The sequence below is a fragment of the Equus asinus genome, chromosome 20 (genome assembly GCF_041296235.1).
Source record: "Equus asinus isolate D_3611 breed Donkey chromosome 20, EquAss-T2T_v2, whole genome shotgun sequence".
Taxonomy (NCBI): domain Eukaryota; kingdom Metazoa; phylum Chordata; class Mammalia; order Perissodactyla; family Equidae; genus Equus; species Equus asinus.
Window position 1 is genome coordinate 101,558,896 of NC_091809.1, and position 22,863 is coordinate 101,581,758.

Here is a 22,863-nt window from a genome sequence, read left to right on the forward strand (position 1 = left end):
TTCCCTTTTTCTCCCCAAAGCCCCCAGGTACATAGTTGTATATTCTTCGTTATGGGTCCTTCTAGTTGTGGCATGTGGGATGCTGCCTCAGCATGGTTTGTTGAGCAGTGCCATGTCTGCGCCCAGGATTCGAACCAACGAAACACTGGGCCGCCTGCGGCGGAGCGCGCCAACTTAACCACTCGGCCACGGGGCCAGCCCCGGATTACCCTTTTTATTTTTTATGAAAAGAAAATTCAAAATCCACAAGCAAAACTTCGTAATTTCTGAATCTAGGATACTAGCATCTCTTAGAATACTACTTATATGACCTAGACTCAACACATTCCATTAAGTGCCTCCATTCTCTGGCTGCAGGGCTGTGCCCACTTGCCTCATAGCTTCTCAGCCATTTCAGGCTCTTTTTATGATAGGGGACCAGAACCTGCTCATTTTCTTGACAAGGGGAACTATATACCGAGTATACCTGCAAACAGTCTCCTAACTTGGGTGCCTGACAGCAGAACAGTTCTCTAAGCTGGTGGTAGGGGAGAGGAAAGGTTTGAGTGGTAGGGGCTGAGCAGACATGACTGTGTGAGGGAGAACGAACAGAGGGGTTTGTGTAAGGAGGCAAAGCCCGTCTCCAAAGTCTGCTGAGTCTCCTGGGGTTTCTAGCTGGAAAAATGTTCAGGATGATGAAGCAAGGAATATCTGAGTTTTGGTAAATAAATGCAAACCAGTGAAAATATCAATAAAATATTTTTAATGCCTACAATTTCTTTTATACATAAATTGCAAAACTTTCACCTGTGTATGCAAAAGTAGATTCTCTTGCAGGTCAAACAGCACCAGAAAACAAGCTAAACTATGGAAATTTTTTTAAACTTGATTTGTCCATTATGTAAAAGACATGATGGATTTAATAACTCCAAAGAAATCTATATCCCACTCTTAATCATACACTAAACACCTGAATATTTATTTCATCACATCCACTCACAAAATAAATAGTAGTCTAATATATTCAGCACAGTGAAAATAAACCAACCAGTCTCTCTTCATATATTTATTCTCTTTCCAAACATGTTTTGGTCTCCTGCTATATCTCAGAAATGTACTTATAGCTGCTTTTAAGTTACAAAATACAAAACAGTAATTTATTTCTTGGAGAAAATCTTGGGGATTACATTAAAAAAATGAAATTTTGAGTTCCCACAGACTTTCTTTTTTGTTAACAGTCTTTGAAACTTCTCATGGCACACATGTAAGGCTGCCTGTGACATGTGGTACCCTGGCCTCCAAATGGACATAATTGCATTTATAGTTTAGAGAAAATATAAAGTTCTGAAAGTAGCCTTGAAAGAAAGTGCCCTTTGCTTTGACATAGAAACATCAAAAGCAAGCAGGACTGTGCAATCAGAGCCGTATGAGTTTTATGAAAACTACTTTCCTTTCACATCACCTGTTGGAGAATGCCACACCCATTGATCATGTAACATTATTACAATCGTGAAATAACATCACTACATTCGTGAATTAACATTACCCAATAAAAGGCACATCTTATTAAATATTGAATTAATAAAATCTGAAAATCAAACAGTAGAGGATACATTAAAAATCAAGCAATTTGTAAACCTTGACAAAATAACAGCCTATTCCAGTTTCTTCAAGGATTTGTGAGCTTCTTGTAAGAGTGGTCAGGAATTGCAGAACAAAATGGAAGACACGATTTGGAAACAAGGCCAAGATTAACAGACTTACTCAGAACTTTTGTTTTTAATGAGCTACAGAAGTGCCCTTCTATAATGCTGATGAAGAATACTAAAATAAACACTTGTACTTTACAAGAAATGCACTCAGAAGTGACGGACAAATAGGGACTCTTCTACCAAGCTCTGCAACTTGTATCTAGCACACTGGTGCCTTTCTGTACAAATAACTGCACAACATCAGAGTAAAGTGCTAGTAAACTTTGAGCCACCAGAACTCTTTCAGCCATGACAAGCACTTGATTGTAATTACAGACTTCAAAGAGTCTGAATATTGAAAGAAATATATCCAAGAAAACAACTTTTGAAAAAAAAAAAAATAAGTGACAGCAAAGGAAATAACATTCCAAACCTGTTTTACTACATGGAACATCACACTCCCGTTAGTTTCACTGAGGGTATTTGAGCTGGGTGAGAGGCAGTCAATAGCGTTTTCTGCCACCAGTAACAGTTCTATGTGGAGCATTAGGAAGGGTGTTATTCCTAGTGATGAAGACACATTTCATAGGATTCAACTTCAAAATTAAATCCTTGCACTTTCAAAGTTTGAAATTCAATTCAAAATCAGTCCGAGTCTTAAGGGACTGGGTCATATGGTTGTCCCATTAAGGGAGGTGAACATTGGTAACCTGTAATACCCAAATCTGAAGAATAAAGGAAGCTTTATGGATAAAAAGGAATACACAAAACAACTTTTGGACCTGTTGAAGAGTAAGGATTCTCTGTAGGACAACCTCTCCAACTTCCTAATCCCCCCTGTCCAATGGCTTCAGATAGCCAATGCTCATTACAAGCTTATGTCCCACTGTCCCGAACCCTCCACATTTAGAATCAAAGACAAATGCTCTCTGGCATCATCATATCTCATTTTCTGTTGATTTTCCTTGAGACTTGGTTTCTCTCCAGCCAGAACACAGTTCAGCCTGATTGGAATTGCCTGGACTTGAGGCTTAAGAGCTATCAAGTCTATAGATATGACTTGAAGGTGAAAATGAAGAAAGTTCCACAGCCCAGTAGAACACCAGTAGTAGGGAACATCGTTTTCTACCTGGGAAAACATCTCTTCACAGTGCATAGTTTGAAATAAAAGTGCAACATGGGCAAAGAGAGAAGGTGGTGCTCTTGAGACACGTGAATTTAGTTTTTGGTTTTTGCCATTAATTGCTAAGGAATTGAAGATAAAAATGCAGCCGTTAACATCAAGAGGTACAAGGGCACCTTGGATTCCAAAATATCTTTTCCTGGGGGAGGGGCATGGAGAAGAGGGAGCCTCACATGTTACCTCCTCATCTTTTAAAGTATTCCTCTTCCAAGTCTAATGTTTGAATAAAATATTTTTTCTTCAATATAAAAATGAATTTTTAGATAAAAATCAGCACAGTGACCTTGTCTATTTTACATTACAGCCAACATAACAGTAAATCTAAAAGGAAAACTTGGAAAAGAATATTCTTATACTAAATGACATGTATTTTAACTTGGAAAGATTTTTGTTAATTGCCTAATCACCTAAATTAGTGAATAAGAATGCTCAGCATCCAATCCATGAAAAATGCAGAATACAATATAATTTATTCTACTTTTTACTTCAAAGTCACAGAGATGACATCCATATGATAATTATAAAGTCCACATTTTCAAGTTCTCAATCCAAACATAGATTAGGACAGGTCACTTTATTGCTGGCAACATTCATGGAAGGGCCAGGTTCCTCATAAAAAGACAAAGAAAGTTTGATTGGGAGCCGGGCAGAGCCCTACTCACACATCAGCAGAATTATGTAAGTCAAGAGGCAATCCTTTTTTTTTCCTTTTTAAAGTAGCAAAGGAATAATATAAGATCGGCTGACTGGTGAGCGGCCCCACATTAGAGTGCATAGCTCATCAGGATCAAGGCTGGCACCTGTGGACAGTTAACTTGATAAGAGCACTCACTGGGCATTATATCATCTGCATTACAGATTTCACCCTGGAAAGTATCCGAAAATACTTTATGCTCAAATGACAGCCTGCAAATGACAGTATACATTCCTTCTCCTTGAGTACCCAAGTATAAATCTAAAATGCTAAGGGGGCTTCTTCAGTCTGAAGGCAGCAAGTCCTTGCAGCAGAGTGTCTCCAGAATTTCACAAAAATAAATAAAAGCAGCAGCTAATGCCTCTTCAGCTTCTTGGCCTTACGACGTCTCATTTCTTCTTCTTCACGTCTCATTTCCTCCAAGTCTTCTTGCATACCTAGTCTTAAACTGTTAAAAAAAAAAAAAAGGGGGGGGAGAGGGTGTTTGTCAGTATAAGTGAAATTACCACCTTCTTTAAAAAGCAACAATGAAATTTCTACTGGGAGCTCACAAGGAGTGCTGATGCCCTCAAAATGCCTTAAGGCTTTACCATTGAAAACAGACTAACAGGAATATTTTTACCAGAAGCTACTGCCACTGACTAAAATTATAGTGGAAAAAAGACCTCACATACAACCTCAACACAAAACACCAATATTCCCATTAAAGTAATAAAATATAAATTGTTTGTCTCGACAGTGCTTAAAAATAAAGAACAAGAAACATTTATTCAAAAAATAAAGTAACATTCTATTTTTGTCCCTTCTCAACACTTCAGTTTGATATTTTAACTCATTACAGGAGGGAAGACCAGAGGGAGAAAGAGGTTTTAATGTTCTGGCTTGAGACTGAGGTGAATTATTTCCCCAAATTACTATTATAAACCAAGTAATCACTTGCTACCCCTACCCGAAAAACCATCATTAATTTGCTATCAGGTAGCCAAACAGGAGTCAGAGGGAATTTCACATCACAAATCAGGTCTCTGTGGCCAGCAGTGGACAGGTTAGCAGGACGAGACGTGTCTGATGTGTGAAGGGAATTAAGGATGGGGAAAGGGAAAACAAGCGCACGCTGCACATTTACTGTGTGCCTGCACGGGGGAGGCCCTGCGCCAGGCAACGTGTGCGCACCATCTGAATCCTCGCAGTACCCAGTGAGTAGAAACAGTATATTCTCATTTTACAGATAAGAAAACTGATTTAGGAAGGCTAAGGAATTTATCTAAAGCCCCCCAGCAAGTCATCACGGCTGGAATTCAGAACTGCATGGCCTGAAGCCCTGCTCCCAGTGGTGCAACGGAAGCAGCAAACAGAAAGGACTCTCAGGCCGCGTCCGCACGAACGTGCGAGGCTCTGCACTTACCTCTTTGCTTCTTCCTTCTGCTGCTCTTTCCAGCTACTCTCCATGTAACGTAAGGCATAATCACTTTCATCTTTGTATCTGATAAGAGGAAATCAAAGTTGTTAAAAAGAACAAAAATTCCATTTTCTAAAGGAACTGCATCCTCCTGTTTTTAAAATCAACATCTTTATACCTAAATCAAACATACACTTAGGATTACTCCTCTTTGCTTGGCAGGGAGTGAAGAGGGCAGAGATGGATAGAGGTGGGTTTCTGAAGTAAAGACAAAATAAATGAGCCCTTATTACTCCCAGAAGGTACCAGTGAAGATGAATGTTCCAATCCAACAGTGCTTACTCAGCTGACTCACTGCAAATTATACGAGTTTATACCAAAATCCTGAAAGCATAAGATACATGAAAAATACTTTGTATATATTAATCTCATTTGAGCTTCATGACCATCATGAGGTAGGGAAGGATTTTAGAACAGAGGAGACTGAAGCAGACAAGTCAATGGCTTGACCAAGAACATATCGCTAGCTAATGACACTAAGATTAGATTTTTAGATCTAATTTTTAATCCAGTTTTTTTTCTTCTACTTAATGTCTTTTAAAAAAAGGCCTTTTCTTCAGATTGCCTTCTAACTTCTCATAGCCATGGCTCGAAGGCGGTAGCCATGTTGACCGTCAGGCACTGTGCTAAGACCCTTCTGTTTCACATATATACTACCTCATGCAATCCTTGCAAATGCCAATCTAAAAATAATTTACTCACGGTTACCCAGTTAGTAAGTGGTGGGACTTCCATTCAGACTCTGATCTCTCCTCTATACCAGTGCTTCTCAAATTTTAATGTGCCTATGAATTGCCTGGGAACCTTATAAAGCCGATTTGGATCCAGTAGATCTGAGGTGAGGCCCAGGAGCCTGCATCTCTAACAAGCTCCCAGGTAACGTCATCCCATACTGCTGTCCAGGGACCACACTTGTGAGTAGCCAAGCTTTTTATACCAAAGAAAAGCAGCTGTCAGATCAGACCAGCTTTCAACATAGCTCTGTGGATGTCTTTCTGATTTCACAGCCAATCTATTTCTACTACACCAAGCTGCTTCACTCTCACTAAATATATATAAGGACAACAGATGAAAAAGGGACATTTTTGGGCCCTCATGCAAGTAACTACACAAATAATTCTGAATTAATTAAGTGCCAAAAGAGTAAATCTAAACAATCATCCAAAGATTCCTAGTTAGGAATTGTATTTGATGCCTCTACTATTAATGTTTATTTTTCCCCAGAGCATCAATTATTCAAAATAAAATGTGTAGGGGCCGGCCTGGTGGCGCAGGGTTAAGTTCGCACGTTCCACTTCGGCGGCCCAGAGTTCCCCAGTTCAGATCCCCCCCGTGCAGACATGGCACAGCTTGGCAAGCCATGCTGTGGCCGGCGTCCCACCTATAAAGTAGAGGAAGATGGGCATGGATGTTAGCTCAGGGCCAGTCTTCCTCAGCAAAAAGAGGAGGATTGGCGGCAGATGTTAGCTCAGAGCTAATCTTCCTCAAAAAATGAATGAATTAAATAAAAAATAAAAAGTGTATATATCCAAATCTTCTTCAGCCTTACTTTTTTCGGTCATAGCCAAAGATTTCTCTAATGTGCTTGGATATTTCTTCCTGAGGTTCTCCTTCATCTTCAATAAAATCTTCCATTTCAGAGTCATATTCATCATCATCTTCCTCCTCTTCATATTCTCGCTGCCTTTTGTAACCACTAGGGAAGGGAGGCCTTTGAGGACCTAAGAATAGAAACACCATTATTTATAAACAGGCATTAAAATTGAAAATATTCCCAGCCAAGTTCTATGTAAGCTGGGATTTGGAAAACTCATTGAGATGGTGACCTCCAAAACCAGAGGTGGCCAGCTGGCCCAGAGCATGCAGTCACTACTACATCATCCCTCCTGCTTCACATTATCCACAAAGAACAGAATTCCTCTTTATCGCAAGGCTTACTGGAAGTGTCTGCTAAATTTTCTAGCTTAGTAGTTCCCATTCTCCTGGATTTAAAAGACTCATAAGGGGCCGGCCCCATGGCTGAGTGGTTAAGTTTGCATGCTCTGCTTCAGCGGCCCGGGGTTTGCCAGTTCAGATGCTGGGCACAGACCTACACACCACTCATCAAGCCATGCTGTGGCGGTGTCCTACATAGAAAAGCTAGAATGACCTATAACTAGGATATACAACTACGTACTGGGGATTTGGGGAGGAAAAAAAAAAAGAGGAAGATTGGCAATGGATGTTAGTTTAGGGCCAATCTTCCTCACCAAAAAAAGCATACCTTAAAAAAAAAAAAGAAGACTGATAAAATTTCTTTAAAAAATCATTAATAGCTATAGGATCACTAACTTTTATTTTTGCCAAGAAAAGACACCAAAGGTGGCAGCCAACCATTTAGTATCACCATAATTTCATTAAATTTTTAAAAGCCCAACAAAGTATGAAAGATTCTCAGAATCATGGATAACTGTTTAAACTGAGTAAGTCTGACTTTAAGAAAAACTCATTACATTATCCTTACTTTTGTCATTTTGCCAAGACTGATTAAAAAATCTGCAAAAGACAGGCATTGATCAATAGGCCAGCATCTGGGAACAACTGCTTTCTAGTCCTTGATTACAGACACTCCTTTTGTTATTCTGTGTGGCTTGTCTCCTTAGCTCAGAGTTTCTCAACTTCAGCACTACTAACACTTTGGGCAGATAAGTCTTTGCGTGAGGAGGCTGTCTTGACAATGTAGAGTAATAGCAGCATCTCTGGGCTCTGTCTACTGGATGCCAGTAGCATCCTCTGTCCCCAGTTGTGTCAATCAAAAATGGAATCCTGTCTTTCGTTTCTTTTTATATTCTCCATGGTGCCTAACAAATGCTTTAACAAATGCTTATTACCATGAAAAACTATGACCTAGCAGCTAGTAGGTACCACCAATGATCCCATACTTTGGGACAGTAGCTTCCTAAAGGACTAGTAGCTAGGACCTTGATGTTGCCCACTATAAGGAGGAGAATCACAAGGGCAGGCTAAAACAGTTCCTGGCACATCGTGAGTACTGAAATATTTGACGAATAAATAATGCACGAAAAGGCTTGAAGCTGAGAAATACACTCCAATCCCTGAAGACACGTCTCTCTAGTCCTGAAAAGGTAAAGGTGAATTCATTCAATGAACCATACAGAGCATACACACTCACCCTGTCTTACAAATCGCATAGCTAGGTTTATTGTACTGGAAGGCACTACAGAGGTGAACACGGAGGGCCCGAGATAAGTCTCTTTCTAAAGCCTTTCCCAAGCTATGATCACTAAAGGAACTCTCAGGCACAGGAAAGACAAAACATCAGGATTCTGTCAACACAAGAGGACATTAGCACAGAGACGAGTTCACAGAGTCTCTGGTTGTGGGAAACAAAGTATTCTTTCCAATTTCCTGGTGACAAATACATACTCTTAGGGTGACAGGCAATTTTACCTTGGGCAGATCTGTAGCCAGCTAAGGAAGGCTTCATTCCATTCATCTGTCCATTGCTGGACCGGCTAATGATATTCTTGGAAGAAATTGTTTCTGAGACAACAGTGCACTTGGGCTTCAGGGGGGGACCTGAGCTACTAACTGTTCGCCCAGGTCCCAAGCTGCTCACTGGTCTTCCAGGCCCTGAACTACTGAAAGTCCGTCCAGCTGGAACCGAGCCACTTACTGATCGCCCAGGGCCACTCACTGACCGCCCAAGGGGGCCTGAGCCGCTCATTGGTCGTTGAAGGTCACGTGGACTGCTCACAGGCTGCCCAGGGCCACCAGAGCTGCCCACAGGTCTCCCAGAACCACCCGAGCCACTCATGGGTCGCCCAGGACCACTTGAGCTGCTTACAGGTCGTCCAGGGCCACGTGTACCACTGACTATCCGTCCAGAGGGATGCAAGTCACTGGCTGGCTTCTTGGTCCCACTGACTGATCGCTCAGGTCCTAAGCTGGAGCTGCCATTCTGGCGCCTGGGCAGGGGGCCAGAACTAAGTGTGGGCCGGGCAGTTCCTGCACTGGGCTGCCCAGGGGCTGAGCTGGAGCTGCTGCCTGGCTGCCTGACACCTGGACTCTTAGCCTTATTGTGTGGGGTGACCGTGGGCCCAGGCCTGGAATGGCTAGGATAGGGAGGAGATTTTTTGGCTTTGTGCTCAGTAGCAGATTTCTGAGTCCCTTTAGCAGGAGTCTTTGGGACATGTGGTGAAGAGGTGCTTGAGTGGGTCTTTCCAGCCCCATTGAAGACAGGTCTGTCATGGCCCTCACGAAGCGAGGGTTGGGAGCATTTGCCAGATCCTGCTTTGGTCCTCTCTCCTGGCATGGATTTGGATGAAGACAAACCTAAGTGTTTGTCATTCCCTATGCTGGGTCTGGATTTCTTCTCAGCATGAGGAAGGGGAGTACCCTTGGAAGAAGGATGCTTGTCCCCAGAAACCTTGCTAAGTTTTGTGCCCACACTGTCTTTCTGAGAGGGTGCCTTTTTGATTGGAGGTAGTCTCGCATCTGTCTCAGGCCTCTTTTTCCTATGCTTTCGTTCAAGAAATTCTCGCTCCCTAAGTTCCTCTGCAGTCATAGGCCGTTCTTCTGTTTTCTTCACTACCTTAATCTCCACTGGTTCATGCTGCTTTTTCTCAGCCAGCCTCAGCAGATCAGTGAAGTTCATGAGTGGTGGGGCACTTTTAACGGGGACCTTTGGTTTGCTTTCAACTTTGGGAGGTTCTTGCTCTTCCTCATACTCTGACTCTGCTTGATTATATTCTAAGTATTCATCCTCTTCTTCCATCTCGTACTCTTGGTCTGTTCCCTGGCTAGTGTGGCTTTCCACCACCTGCCTCTTCTTTGACTTTTCCTCAACAGGAATTCCATTGTAGCCATGGAAATTATCCTTTGTCCTCTTGGCCATAGCTCTTGCTTTCTTGTCATGTTTTAGCTCAATTCGCTTTTTCACTAGTTCTTCTTTTCTCTTTTTTTCTTCTAAGGCTAAAAGGGAGCAAACAGGAACATATTATTTCAGGTCTCAAGATAACAGTATGTTCATCTGAAGTTAGCACATGGCCCAAACACGAGCAACATTCAAGTTACAGTTTAAAGACATCTAGGAATCAAATGAGGAAGTCATTCGAGCAAGTATCAATTGAGTCATCTTTACATAATGAGTGGGCCACATATGGGTTTTTCTATATGACTAAGCAAGTGAGAGACTTGGCTTTTAGCTTTAAATATAGAAAATAGTTCATACCAAATAAATATACCAAGTTGAAGGGACCATTAGTACCCACTTAGCAACTGTTATTATGAATCAGTGAATACTTAAACTTATTGAATCAGTTTCCTTAACATCTGCATGAAGTAAAACTACTTCTTGAGTTTACTGGTTTTTCAAAATTGTCCCTATTTTAACCTTTTAGATAGCACTCTTAAAAATAATTTTTAGACAATTAAAATACAAAATAGGTAGAAGCAGATTCAGAATGGAGTTCTCATTGGGGACGTGCCATGGCCAATTAGAAGACATTGCCACTATCCCGAAAAAGCTTTTAAGAAAGAATAAAAGATAATATCCATGCAAATGATCACCATAAGAATATGTAAATGGTATAAATACAGTTGACTAAGACACATATACAACAAATCCATTAGCCTGTTATGTTATTACAAACATCCACTGGTTAAGTATGAGCTAGTTGTGAAGGTGGCAGACTTTAAAATTGAGAACAAGGCTACGGATACATACCTTTTCGTCTGACCTCCTCTTGTTTTCTTCTGAGAAAAGCCTGTACGGCTGCTGACTGGACACCCTTAACTTTTGGATCTTTTTTGGGAGGCCCCACGGCCAAACTATATCTTTTCTAAAAATAAAAACATAAAACTTATAAGCAATTCAACTTTAAAAATACATCGTCTATTAGGTGTAAGGCACTGTGCCAAGCAATAGAGAGATTTCAATGTTGACTGAAAACCTATTCTGAATAATTACGAGATCACATAACCCACATCAAAGCTTAGCCATAAAATTTCAGGCTAAATATGATTATGAAGGACTCTTTTTAGGTGGAGAGTTGCTTTGTAACATCCCAAATAATGCATAAATCAACAATTTAGAGAAATACTATTTGCAGACTATTTTCCCAAAAAGGTACCTGGATAGGGGGACTAAAAAAATCACCACTTAGAACAGATCGAGTGTTTTAAAATTCTGATTTAAAAAATTAGCCTTCTTCAAAATTTTCAAACAAGCAGAAAAAACTACTACTGACCAGTGATTTCTCTGATTACCCTACTCTAGATGATCTTCTAGTAGGGACTCATAGCTTCATAGGTTATTTTGCTTACAACACAAAACACTGAGATTTTACTTTGACGGTAAGCAAAGGCTGGTGGCAAATCAGAGTTAAAAAGTATTTCAAAGAAATCTAAGCAGCAAGAAGAGACGAATTCTCTGTAACCTTGAGCTGTAGCTCTTATGTTTATTAAATAGTAATTTGCCACACAAACTCTTTTAGACAGGTTTCCATATCACCCAAAGAGTGCTAACATTATTCTGGCACAGATGGTATTTCTCTGGGTTTCACTTTTTTGTGTAACTGAATTGGGAAATGACTAAAACTAGAATACTGTTAATTTGAACTATGAAAGGAAAAATATTTCCATTTTATAAGTATCTATTTTTATGGAAGTATGATAACAGAGCTAATAACTCAGACCAGGATGATTCATCTCTAGGACCATCCCACATTAAATTATGGGCTAGGAAATAGGGTTTTTAAAGTGCTCTCCCTCTTTCATCTTGTTAGGTGGATGACATTCTTATCCACTGAACCTGTTGCTGTACTAGTTAAAAAAGAAATACTCACTTCTGAGAACAAATTGAGCTATTCAGGAAGCAAAGAAATGACTCCCAAAATATGCACGAAATTCCTGGAGGAAAGCCAAAGGATCCATGCTTACTCTGAGGTTGCCAAATACACGGCATCTTGAAACAGGCTGGACGTTTCAGCTAAGTTAGGCTACCAGTGAGGCAGCTGGCCAAGGAAGCAGGCCCTAATCCAACCTGCGAATCCTGCGTGACAGCAATGCTGAGACCTGACACATCCCAGACAGAGAAATCCCAAGACAGAGCATCCAGGCTCCCTGCCCAGTCACCCTGGCTGGGTCACAATGAGAACCTTTAATAAGTCCACATCTCTGTAAATTTAGTTGTAGACAATTTCCATAGTGGATTGGGGCCCAACATTTAAAGGAGAAAAGGAGAGGGAAAGGGAGAGTGAGGAGAGAGACTTGCTTACCTAACCAGATGTATAAAATTGCCCTGGTTTACAAGAGCCTCAGACAAAGGCCTTATCCACAAGAAGCCCAGATTCTCATAAAGGAATAGCCACCAAGAATATGATTCAAGTTGCAAAGGACATATACAGACTCCTTAGCAGAGGCACACACTCCCTCCACCCCATCACGCACACTTCTAAGAGGAGGAGGCGTGGATTTTTTTTGTTGCCAAGATTTAAGATTTTCCTGCCAACTATATAGCCCATAGATCCACCTGCCAAATCAAAGCTTATACAGGATTTCCCCCAGAAAAATGCCAATATACACATTAGTGTTAATTATTTAAAATAGAATTGGTTTGTTAACTAGATATTACAGCAATGAGCACTTCTTAACTTGATTTCAGGACAGACATCTTTCTTCCTAACCTGGGATTTCAAGCCATAGGTAATGGGATGTGACTAGTAGAAAAACTACTGTCAACTGAATATGGACACCCAAAGGGAAAACAACAGTGTCAATGGGGCACAGTTTAACAGAGTGTTTACTAAGCTTCAGTCTTTCACATACCTACTTCATGATTTTTGCCCTTTTAGTAAATCACCGGTATTATTATTTACTAATTTTAAGAAAATACATAGACCTCACACCATGACTTATTACAGCTTTACCTCAAGGAATGATATCAATGAAATGACTGGCTTGAAAGGCTAGTTATATTTTTCCAAATCATATCAAAATATATAACTTTTTTTAAAATATATAACTATTAGAATAAAAATATTTGTGTATCACCTAAACTCTTGGTAGAGCCAGAGGTATATGTACCGCATTTTAGGAAACAGCAACTAAGGAACATAAACACAGGAAAGGCAGAACACGAGGAAGAAACAAGGGATGGGATTCTGAGATTCACTCAGAAGAGAACTGTAAAGATTACTTTTAGCTTTTTTCAAAGTATACGCCTATTTCCATCAATTTGCATGCCAATTTCAAATTCAGCTTTTTTTTAAAGATTTTATTTTTTTCCTTTTTTCTCCCCAAAGCCCCCCAAGACATAGTTGTATATTCTTCGTTATAGGTCCTTCTAGTTGTGGCATGTGGGACGCTGCCTCAGCGTGGTTTGATGAGCAGTGCCGTGTCCGCACCCAGGATTCGAACCAATGAAACACTGGGCCGCGTGCAGCGAGTGCGTGAACTTAACCACTCGGCCATAGGGCCAGCCCCATCAAATTCAGCTTTTTTTTTTTTTTTTTAACACTTCTAATCCTTAAGGATACTTATTAAGCTGGCCTCACATTTACCCCAACAATTTTGCAGTCCTTTTGTCCTGTCCCTATGATGCAGAAGCAATTCAATAAATCTATAAAATGCCTTATTTCATGGGTCTGCTAGGAAATATTTTAAGTAGAGCAAGGTCCTACTTGATGAAGCTTAATCTTATTTACTGAATGAGCTGAGTCATAATTAATGGTTTCTTACATCCTCTGTAGCTTGAAAATGCACTCAAAAGCAGCTATCAGGAGAATACTAAAATATTCTCTTAGACAAAGTTTAGGTCAAAACCTAGAAATCTGGGGCAAAAAAAAATAAGGTAAAATCTATAGACTATAGATAAATAACTATACAGTTAAGTGATTATGCAAAATACATAAGATTTCTCCATTTTGAAAACCCTTTTAATTTTTACTTGACTCTAATATTAAGTCTGGAAATAAGACACCTTCAAAGGCCAAGAGACTATCTTTTGCTGAATGTTCTGTAAGTTGGTTCCTAACATCCTTGAACTGAGAAATTATAACTATTTCTGTGGCTCAAATAAAATTAAGAAATTAGTTTCTATGACTATTAAATGTTTCAGAAAAGGTATCATTTTAATTATTTTAGAGTTAAAATAGAATATACCTAGAACTCTAAAAATGACAATTTATGTAAGTAAATTTACTTATAATTATGTAAGTAAATTTAAATAGTGGTAATATAATTTTATTCTATTGTCAGTATTGACTTTTCTAATAACTTGAAGTGTATTATTTTGGCTCAAATAAAAACTTTGAAAGAAAAAAACTGAATCATACAATATGTGGCTGTGATGGCCAGTTCTGTGTGTCAACTTGGCTAGGCTATAATATCCAGTTATTTAATCAAACACCAATCCAGGTGTTGTGCAGATGTGGTTAATATCTACAATCAGCTAACTTTAGGTAAAGCAGATGACCCTCTACGATGTGGGCAGGCATCATCAAGCGAAGGCCTAAGAGCAAAAAGAGGTTTCTTGGAGAAATAATTCTACCTCAAGACTACAGCATTAACCCAGCTGAGTTTCCAGACTGCTGGCCTGCCCCACAAATTTCAGATTTGCCAGCCCCCACAATTAAGTGACCCAATTCCGTAAAAGAAATGCTATTGGTTTTGTTTCTCTGGAGAACCCTGACTGATACAGTGGCCTTTTGTGTCTTGCCTCTTTCACTTAGCATCATGTTTTCAAGGTTTGTGTTGTAATGTGTATCAGTACTTCAATCCTTTTCATGGCTGAATAATATTTCATTGTATGGCTATATACCACATTTTGTTTATCTAGTCATCAGTTGCTGGATATTTGGATTGTTTCTACTTTTTGGCTATTATGAATAATCCTGCTCTGAACATTTGTGTACAAGTTTTTGTGTGAATATGTGTTTTCATTTCTCTCAGGTATCACTATAGATCTTCCTAACATCGAGCAGCGAGCAGGCTAGACCTTTGAAAAAGGAGTTGCAGTCAAGCCCGCACATCAAAAGATTTGTTGTAACAGAGTATTTTACTAGACACTCCCCAACCCCTAGTAGAGAACCATGTTTAAAAAAAAAAAAAAAGCCTCAGGCTGGGATTACATTATATTCTATATAATAAGGCAGAAGGATTATTTGGCACTTTCTCCTGCATCAGATGGTCACATTTAGCTCTGGCAGCAGCACATAAAGATGCACCCATCAAATCTGAATCTGATTCAAGGCACCAGGCTGCTTCATTGTTTCAGCTTTATGAAAAGCAGCTGGACAAGAGTTTCTTTTATCCTAAGTGTATCCATTTTATTATACTGCAAGCCAATTCAGTCACTCTGTGGGACCCCAATGAATGATCCACAATAGTGAAGCTTCTGCCATTTAAATACAGCATCAGAGATTTTGCCAAGATTTGTAATTCTGAAGCCCAAAGACCTAGAAAACATTAAGACACTTTGAACATATGTGTTCCTTGCATTGAAACTATACTGTCACGGTCTGATTAAGAAAATAAGGAGCTTTCAGTCTGGGAATATGTGTTCACCAAATATGTTATACTGGACTCAAGAGTCAATCCCTTCTTAAAAGCCGTTCTTCACTCAGGAGATAACATATTATTGTAATTGTAGAAAATATAAAATTTCCTGAGCGTTTTACATTAGAGATTTATGATTGGTGAGAATTAGAAGTTAAGAATATTCAAAGAAGGGGCCGGTTCCGTGGCCCAGTGGTTAAGTTCGCGCACTCTGCTTCGGCGGCCCAGGGTTTGTCTGGTTCGGATCCTGGGCGCGGACATGGCACCACTCATCCGGCCGTGTTGAGGCGACATCCCATGTACTACAACTAGAAGGACCCACAACTAAAATATACAACTATATACTGGGGGGATTGGGGAGAAAAAGCAGAATGAAAAAAAAAAAGATTGGCAACAGTTGTTAGCTCAGGTGCCAATCTTGAAAAAAAAACATTAGGGGTGAGCTTCCCCTTCTTAAAAAAAAAAAGAATATTCAAAGAATATATCCTTAACTTTAATAATCACCTCTCGATTTCTAAAATCTTCTCAAAGCATCATACTCAGGGAATGAATGCGGGCCTGGAAAACCAATGGTTTGCATTAGGCTTGCTCAGCTGGGTGGTTAAGTGAGTGAAAAATAAAACAACCAAAAAGCATGCTAGTCAGGATTGCTATGGGGTTAAATGTAAAACTGACTATCACTATGTTTATAAAATACAGCTGATTATAGAATTAACATCAGATAGGTACTTCAGATCCTCTAGTCCAACCCCTATGTTAGAAATGGCCCCAAAAGGACAACGGTGTATTTATTGGCTGTCACTCACACAGTTTATAGCAGACTCCGAATTAGAATCTAGGTTTCTTGACTTGGGTCCAAAAGTGCTCCCTCTACAACATGCCTCACTTCTAATTTAATCTCAACACCTTCATCTCTAGATCTAACCGCAATCTTAAATGCCATTCCCTAATTTCCACCTGCCTCTTCGACATCTGACTTTATTGTACACTGAGAAGTGTCATAGAAACACCAACAAGTTACTGCCCCAGGCTGTATTAGGCTGGGGTTGGGAGTAGGGAGCTGGATGGGTTCAGGCTATATACATGACAACATTCCTCACCACCCCATATCCAATACACACTCCTTATTCAACATAGGGTTGTGATTAAGAGCAAGAACTCTGGAGCCAGTCTGCCTGGATTAGATTCTCTGCTCTACCACTACTAGCCCTGTCACTTATTAGCTGTGTGACTTTGGGCAAGTTTCTTCGTCTCTCCAGGTCTCAGTTTCCTCATCTGTAAAACAACCTTCCTTATATGGTTATTATGGTGATTAAATTACTTAAAATATATAAACTGCTGAGAAAGTGCCTGGCACAGAGTGAGCACTATAAATGTTAACTGTTTTTGTTATTATCATTATTATTCAGAAAGGGATTCTCTAGGTACGGAGGGGGAAGAGAAATAACAGAAGCTCTGTGGGAGCAGTAGTTTCTAAAGGACCCTCTCCCTAAAGCACTGCTTGAGAAGTACTGCTCTAGGCTATAAATCCAAAGCTGCCCCAGGTACTGGAGAGCCATCCTCAGATCCCAGAGTGGGGAGCAATCCAGTTGTAATGCACCATAGATCAAGGGTTACAAAGGGACTGCCTGCAGAAACTTTTTTCTGTTCTTTAAAAGGAAATATAACTACTGTAACAAATGGTAGGCTTCTTTTGAATACATGGAGCTTGGCACCTATCATTTTATATCCAGACTACTTCAGGAACTTACTACCTGGCCCTTGAAGACATCTGAATTTGCCACCTCAATTAAAATCCCTGGGTTCCATTTTCAGTACCTATATTTTCTTATCCTCAAGGGGCTCTAGCCCTCCGAATCCTTATATATCTGGTACCACATGAAGGCTTCCCCTTTACTTTTTGATTTGAGGGTCACACCAGAGCTACAGTATCTTGTCTGGGATGATTTTCTCAGTCTGACTGTGAGAAAGACCATGTAACGTGTCTCATACACTATAAGCCATCAATTACAGCTACTTGAAATCTCCAAGAATCCATATTCTCAGCTCTATTATTCTATCAAAACAAGACAACCAATTTGTTTTTGCTAGAGGAACCCAGGGAGAAAAATCTTAAGTGCAAGCTTACCAAAAATATCTTTTCTCCTTTAAATATAAACAGAGCTAATGACGACTAGTTACACCACTTGATCAGCTGTTATTTTGTATTCAGTTTTCCAGCGGGAAATGATAGCGTGCTTAATATTTCTAGGCATGATGCAATCCTTCCTTTAACTAAAACATTATAAAGATAACTATCTCTCTTTAAAAGAAACAACAGAGAAGAAAAGAAAGATGTCTGACTAGGGAAATGTTCATTGCTTCTCAAGCCAGATACAATAGACACCTCTTAAAAATAAAGCCCTGCAAAGAGTTCAAAGTGGCTGTATGGGTGTTTTACATTTTAGCCTCCTTTGGATTTTAGTCTAATCAACGCTAGTCATTGTATTTCCTTTCTGTAGCAAAGGTCTGACATAGGAACTCTGAAGACTAAAATCTGAATGGTAGCTCTGATAAGATCCAAATAGAAGGTGGGGCAGAAGTTGGCTAAAAAGGAAAAAATGAACCAAGCACTAGAGAGGGATGGAGCTACAGCTGTCAATTCTGCAAAGCCCCTGTGGTTCTCACACGGTCAATCAATCAATAAAAGTCTATGTCAAGCAGGGTGTGTGTGTGTGTGTGTGTGTGGCTTGAAATGTTGATTCTTGACTTGAATGGTGGTTTATAAGGATTCTTGCTTTATAATAATCTATTATACTATATGTGTTATACTTCACATATTCCTATTTCCCAAAGGAAATAAGGGGCTGGGAGACACTTCAGCAGTATCAATTAGGCTTTATTTCTTCTAAAAAATATGAATATGGCAAAATGTTAATATGTATTAAATATGGGATGTGGACATATAGATATGTGTTAACGTTCTGTATGTTTTACAAATGTCCAAAATTTAAAAATATATATATTTTCTAAGAATGTGTCTCTTTCCCCTTTTTCCCCAAAAATATATATATTTTGTAAGAACGTGTCAACTTAAAAAGAAGAATCCTGGAGAAAGGCTCAGTTTTCCTGGGCCTTATATCCATTGTTTGCACTGATGGTGTGCTCTAAAAGGCTTTACTTTGAGCTGATAAAGAAAATTACTTAGAATAATTAGTTGAATCAAGTTAAAGCAAAATCATGGATTAAATTTAATTTAAATCGTACAGTCTTGCTCTATTCCTCAATAGTCTCTATCGTAACATACTTTCATCTGATGTAAACTAAGGATTATAAGGCTGCTAACCTACTCAAGCTTACTAACTTTTGCGGGGGTGGGCAGGGAAAAGCACGCTTTCATAAAATATACACCTATATTCACCTGTTAAATTTTAAATGACCTCACCTATTTACCGGTTTCCCTTTTTAGTTCCAATCTGATATTCCAATCATAGATAGATCGACAGATAATGTACATATTCTGAAATATAGACATACGCTGCTCTAGGAATATCTGTTTTTCTCCCAGCAGCTATTGGTTTTTAGAATAAGAAATGACTAACTTGGTTCTGATTCTTCCATAGAATATTCCAGGGCACCAAAGCTAGTATTATCTATCTTTGACCTCCACTGAAATTCAGGGAGATCGAGAATGAAAAATGGACCTAATTATGCAAAGAGGTATGGATACCAGATTCAATATTATTTTGTCTAGGAAATTTACAGATGCAGAAAGTAATTCTCTTGCTTAAGGTTTCGAAGGTTTAAGGCCATAACTTCAACCTGCAGCGCTTATGACTCATGGCCTGGGAGAATGATCATTCAGAGTACTTGAGATGGGAGATGAACAATAGATAAATAATAAACTGATGAATACCACTTATTTATCAGTTATTTTACTACGTTCAGATCAATATCTTCAAAAGGGTAAAAGAAGACAAGAAAACCACAGCAGAGGGAAAAAATAGCATTGCAATATACAAAAATCCAAGAAACGCAGAGCACATAGTGAGAGCTCAATAAATTCCAGCTGAATTGACTTTAACAGAGAGCTGTTTGAGTTCTACACCTCAGTGCTCAAACCGCAGGTATCACAATGCAATTTATCGGTTTACAGCTGTGCTGTGGGTACCAACTGAGGATCCAGAAATGATTAGTTTATGCAAAACAGCAACAACGCCGCAAACCAGGCACTCTCCCCCACTTCAGCACTTAAGATTTTAAAAGTCTTGCACCGCTCTGCGAATACTAGCGAACTGGCAAACATTACTGAGTAAATGGGACCTAGATTTTAAACAAAGACAAATCTGAAAAACCACAAGTAAACGGAAGCTGAAAACTAGCTCACCCATTCTGTTGGCCAAGCATTTCGTGGAATCCGCTCAATTTCTCCTCCCAGTACCAAAGGCGATACTCTCCCTTTGGTAGGCGATAATTTAATCAACTCGTTGGCTGAGTGGGTGGGGCCACAAATCAAGAGAACTTGTTCGGGAAACCACTAAATGTTTGACCGGAAAACCGGCGGGAAATCAGCCAAAAGGCTATCAGGGCAAGTCTCTAAAACCCCTTAACTCCCCAACATATGTGGTTTTCCCGCAACCTTTGGGCTGAAGTTTCTGCCGAAGCCAGAAACTACTAGCGCTAGATTCCACGATGTGCCAGGCACAGCTGGCCTCACCAGCTCTCGCGCAACTCTGAAACACCCAAACCGCCAAGTCCTCGTTGCAGGGGTGACTGAGCCGGCAAAACCCTGCCGCCTCGTGTCTCGAACCCCCCTTCACCCCGAGTTCCCAGTAGTACATGCCCAAGAAAAGGAAACAAGGCGTTCAGGTCTGTCCCCTCCCGAGCCGATAGGCGGATGCCTGGAAGTTCCGCGGGCCACACATTCGCAACTTAAAGATGAGGGTCTCCTACAGCGGCGCCCCAGCTGATACTCACCGGTACGTTGTTGACACCCTGTCCTTTGGAAGCTATCAGGAGAATTTCCCTGAAATCCATGCTGGCCGAGGGGAGAGACCAGGATCTCGCAGCGGAGCGACAGCGCCTTACCGAGGCGCCCAGCTACAGCCGAGTGAGCTGCCCGGCCCACCCCTCTCCCACCCCTCTCCCACCCCTCCTCAGCACCAACACTTCCGGCGCCTTCCAATGCCGTCGGACCGCCCCCTTTCCTCCCGCGGCCTATATCCTTTCAGGTCCGCCGCATCGCTCGCGAGTCCGTGCGTAACTTCCGCTTTTAGGCTCGAGACACGTAGAAACGTGGTACGTGGCTGCTGACGTAGTTTGAAGGGGCGGGACTAAGCTCTTCACCGACCAAGGAAACGCGGCCTAGTAAACTGCGGGGTGTGGCTAAGGGGGAGAACGGATTCCTTGGTGGTCCTGTCGCGCGGCCTGACGATCTGCGGGCTCCTAATGAGCTCTTGGTATGGAAGGCGAAGTGGTGGGGGGATTACCTACCAAGCCTGGGTTCGCTGGGTGTCGCGGGTGGACGCTCAGGTCCGAGACGGCGGCGTCCCAACAGCAGAACCGCCAGGTCTCGAGCGGGGTTTCGGTTACTCGTTTCTAGGCGCTCGCAAAGCTGCGCAGGCGCACACAACACTGGCTGGTCCTCTGGGATACACATTACTCATCACGTCCTGGCAAATGCTGTGTGTTCACCTCCTGTACTGATGCACGCGTGCCATTTATAGAGGCCACCGGTTACCGCTTTTGCCCCATTTAGATAATAAGCTCAAGTAGGGCAGCCGGTTATCTTTTGCTCAGTAGATGAATGAAGGAATTCTTCGCATACAGACCCAGCCTGGACATACTTGGCTCACCGATAACACATACATAGTATATGCCTCAGGTTCATGTTCACTGGGAGTCTGGTCCTGGATTATCTGGGGTCTGTAAGATCATCTCGACTCAGCAAAATACGCCAATTAGGCAGATCTGGGGCTAAGGGTGGGAATAGGCCAGTTTGACTGCAAAGGAAAAGTAGAGATCTTTATGGTGTGATGGAAATGCTCCAAGACTGGATTGTGGTGATGGTTGTACTGTAAATTTACTAAAAAATCATTGTACACTTAAAACAAGTGAATTTTACAGTGTGTAAATCATATCTCAATAAAGCTGTTAAAAAACGTTAGACAAAGTTGCTCAGCGTTACTCTTTCAACTGAAGTTTTAATGCTGAGTTGTGGCCCTGATTGCGTTTCTCCCTGTAAGGCAAATGGTATGTGTTTATTGGTGTGGCAAGCACTGTTTAGGCAGTCTTTGTGTATTAACTCCTTGAGTTTTCACAGCAGGCCTGTGAAGGAGGTGCTACCAGAGATGGGGAAACTGGCACAGAGTGGTTAAGGGACTTGCCCAAGTTCACCCAACCAATAAGTTGCTGAGCCAGCACTTTGCTCCAGGCTGTGCTCTACTACAGTGTACTGGCCTTATCCGTCAAAAGTCTAAAATGCAACTACTCTGACACAGAAATTCCCTTTCTAGGAATATGTCCCACCAGAATTTTCACACATGTGGGCAAAGACAATTGAACAAAGTTACTTCTTGTAGCGTGGTTTGAAAAAACAGAAGACTGAAAACAACCTGAATGTCCACCAGTAGGAGATGAATTAAACACATTTTGGTAAAGCCTCAGAGTTGGAAAACCATGCAGCCCTTACAAAGAATGAGGCAGATCTTTATGTACATATATGGAATGACCTCTGAGATATATTAAGTGAAAAAAGCAAGATGTAGAACAGTGTGTACTACTCCTGGAGTAAAAACAAAAGGGAATATGGATGTATCAACACACATATATGTTTGTATATATAATGATGATCCCTGGGGGCCAGCCCAGTGGCACAGTGGTTAAGTGCACATGTTCCACTTCCACAGCCCAGGGTTCACTGGTTCCCATCCTGGGTGTGATCCTGGGGATGGACCTACCCACCACTAGTCAAGCCATGTTGTGACAGGCGTCCCACATGTAAAGTAGAGGAAGACATTTCCTCTACCCTCTCTGGGTTCTTCTGGCCGGAGAACGAATTAAATTCACATGAGACAGAATAGCAGGAGAAAATTAAACAAAGCTTTATCTAAAATCTGAGGACCATGGCCCAGGGTCTTTCTTCCGGAAGTAAGAAAGGGCACCGAAGAAGTGGGGTGCACAGAGTGGTTATATACCCCCAGAAAGGATGTTTCACATAGGATTGAAATGTCCCTTTTACAATAGTCGCGAGACTGCTCTCTTGGCACAGCAATTCATGGAAACAGCAGATAGGTCTGCTGTCTTGGTGAACAGAGCA

At 40.9% G+C, this 22,863-nt stretch overlaps 1 protein-coding gene across 2 annotated transcripts; it reads right to left on the bottom strand.

Moving 5' to 3' along the window:
• Positions 1-725: 725 nt before the first annotated feature.
• Positions 726-21,181, bottom strand: SPTY2D1 (SPT2 chromatin protein domain containing 1). 2 transcript variants are annotated; one of them, XM_014863267.3, is made up of 6 exons: positions 21,039-21,181; positions 10,735-10,849; positions 8,457-9,980; positions 6,556-6,727; positions 4,953-5,030; positions 726-3,995 (listed from the first exon to the last, which is right to left on the bottom strand). In XM_014863267.3, exons 3-6 carry the CDS (start codon positions 9,901-9,903, stop codon positions 3,902-3,904), a joined length of 1,791 nt encoding a protein of 596 aa, XP_014718753.3. In that variant the 5' UTR covers positions 9,904-9,980; positions 10,735-10,849; positions 21,039-21,181; the 3' UTR covers positions 726-3,901. The 2 variants fall into 2 exon arrangements, with proteins under 2 accessions (XP_014718753.3, XP_014718752.3); XM_014863266.3 differs by lacking the exon at positions 21,039-21,181 and adding an exon at positions 20,523-20,825.
• Between the last annotated feature and the right edge of the window lie 1,682 nt (positions 21,182-22,863).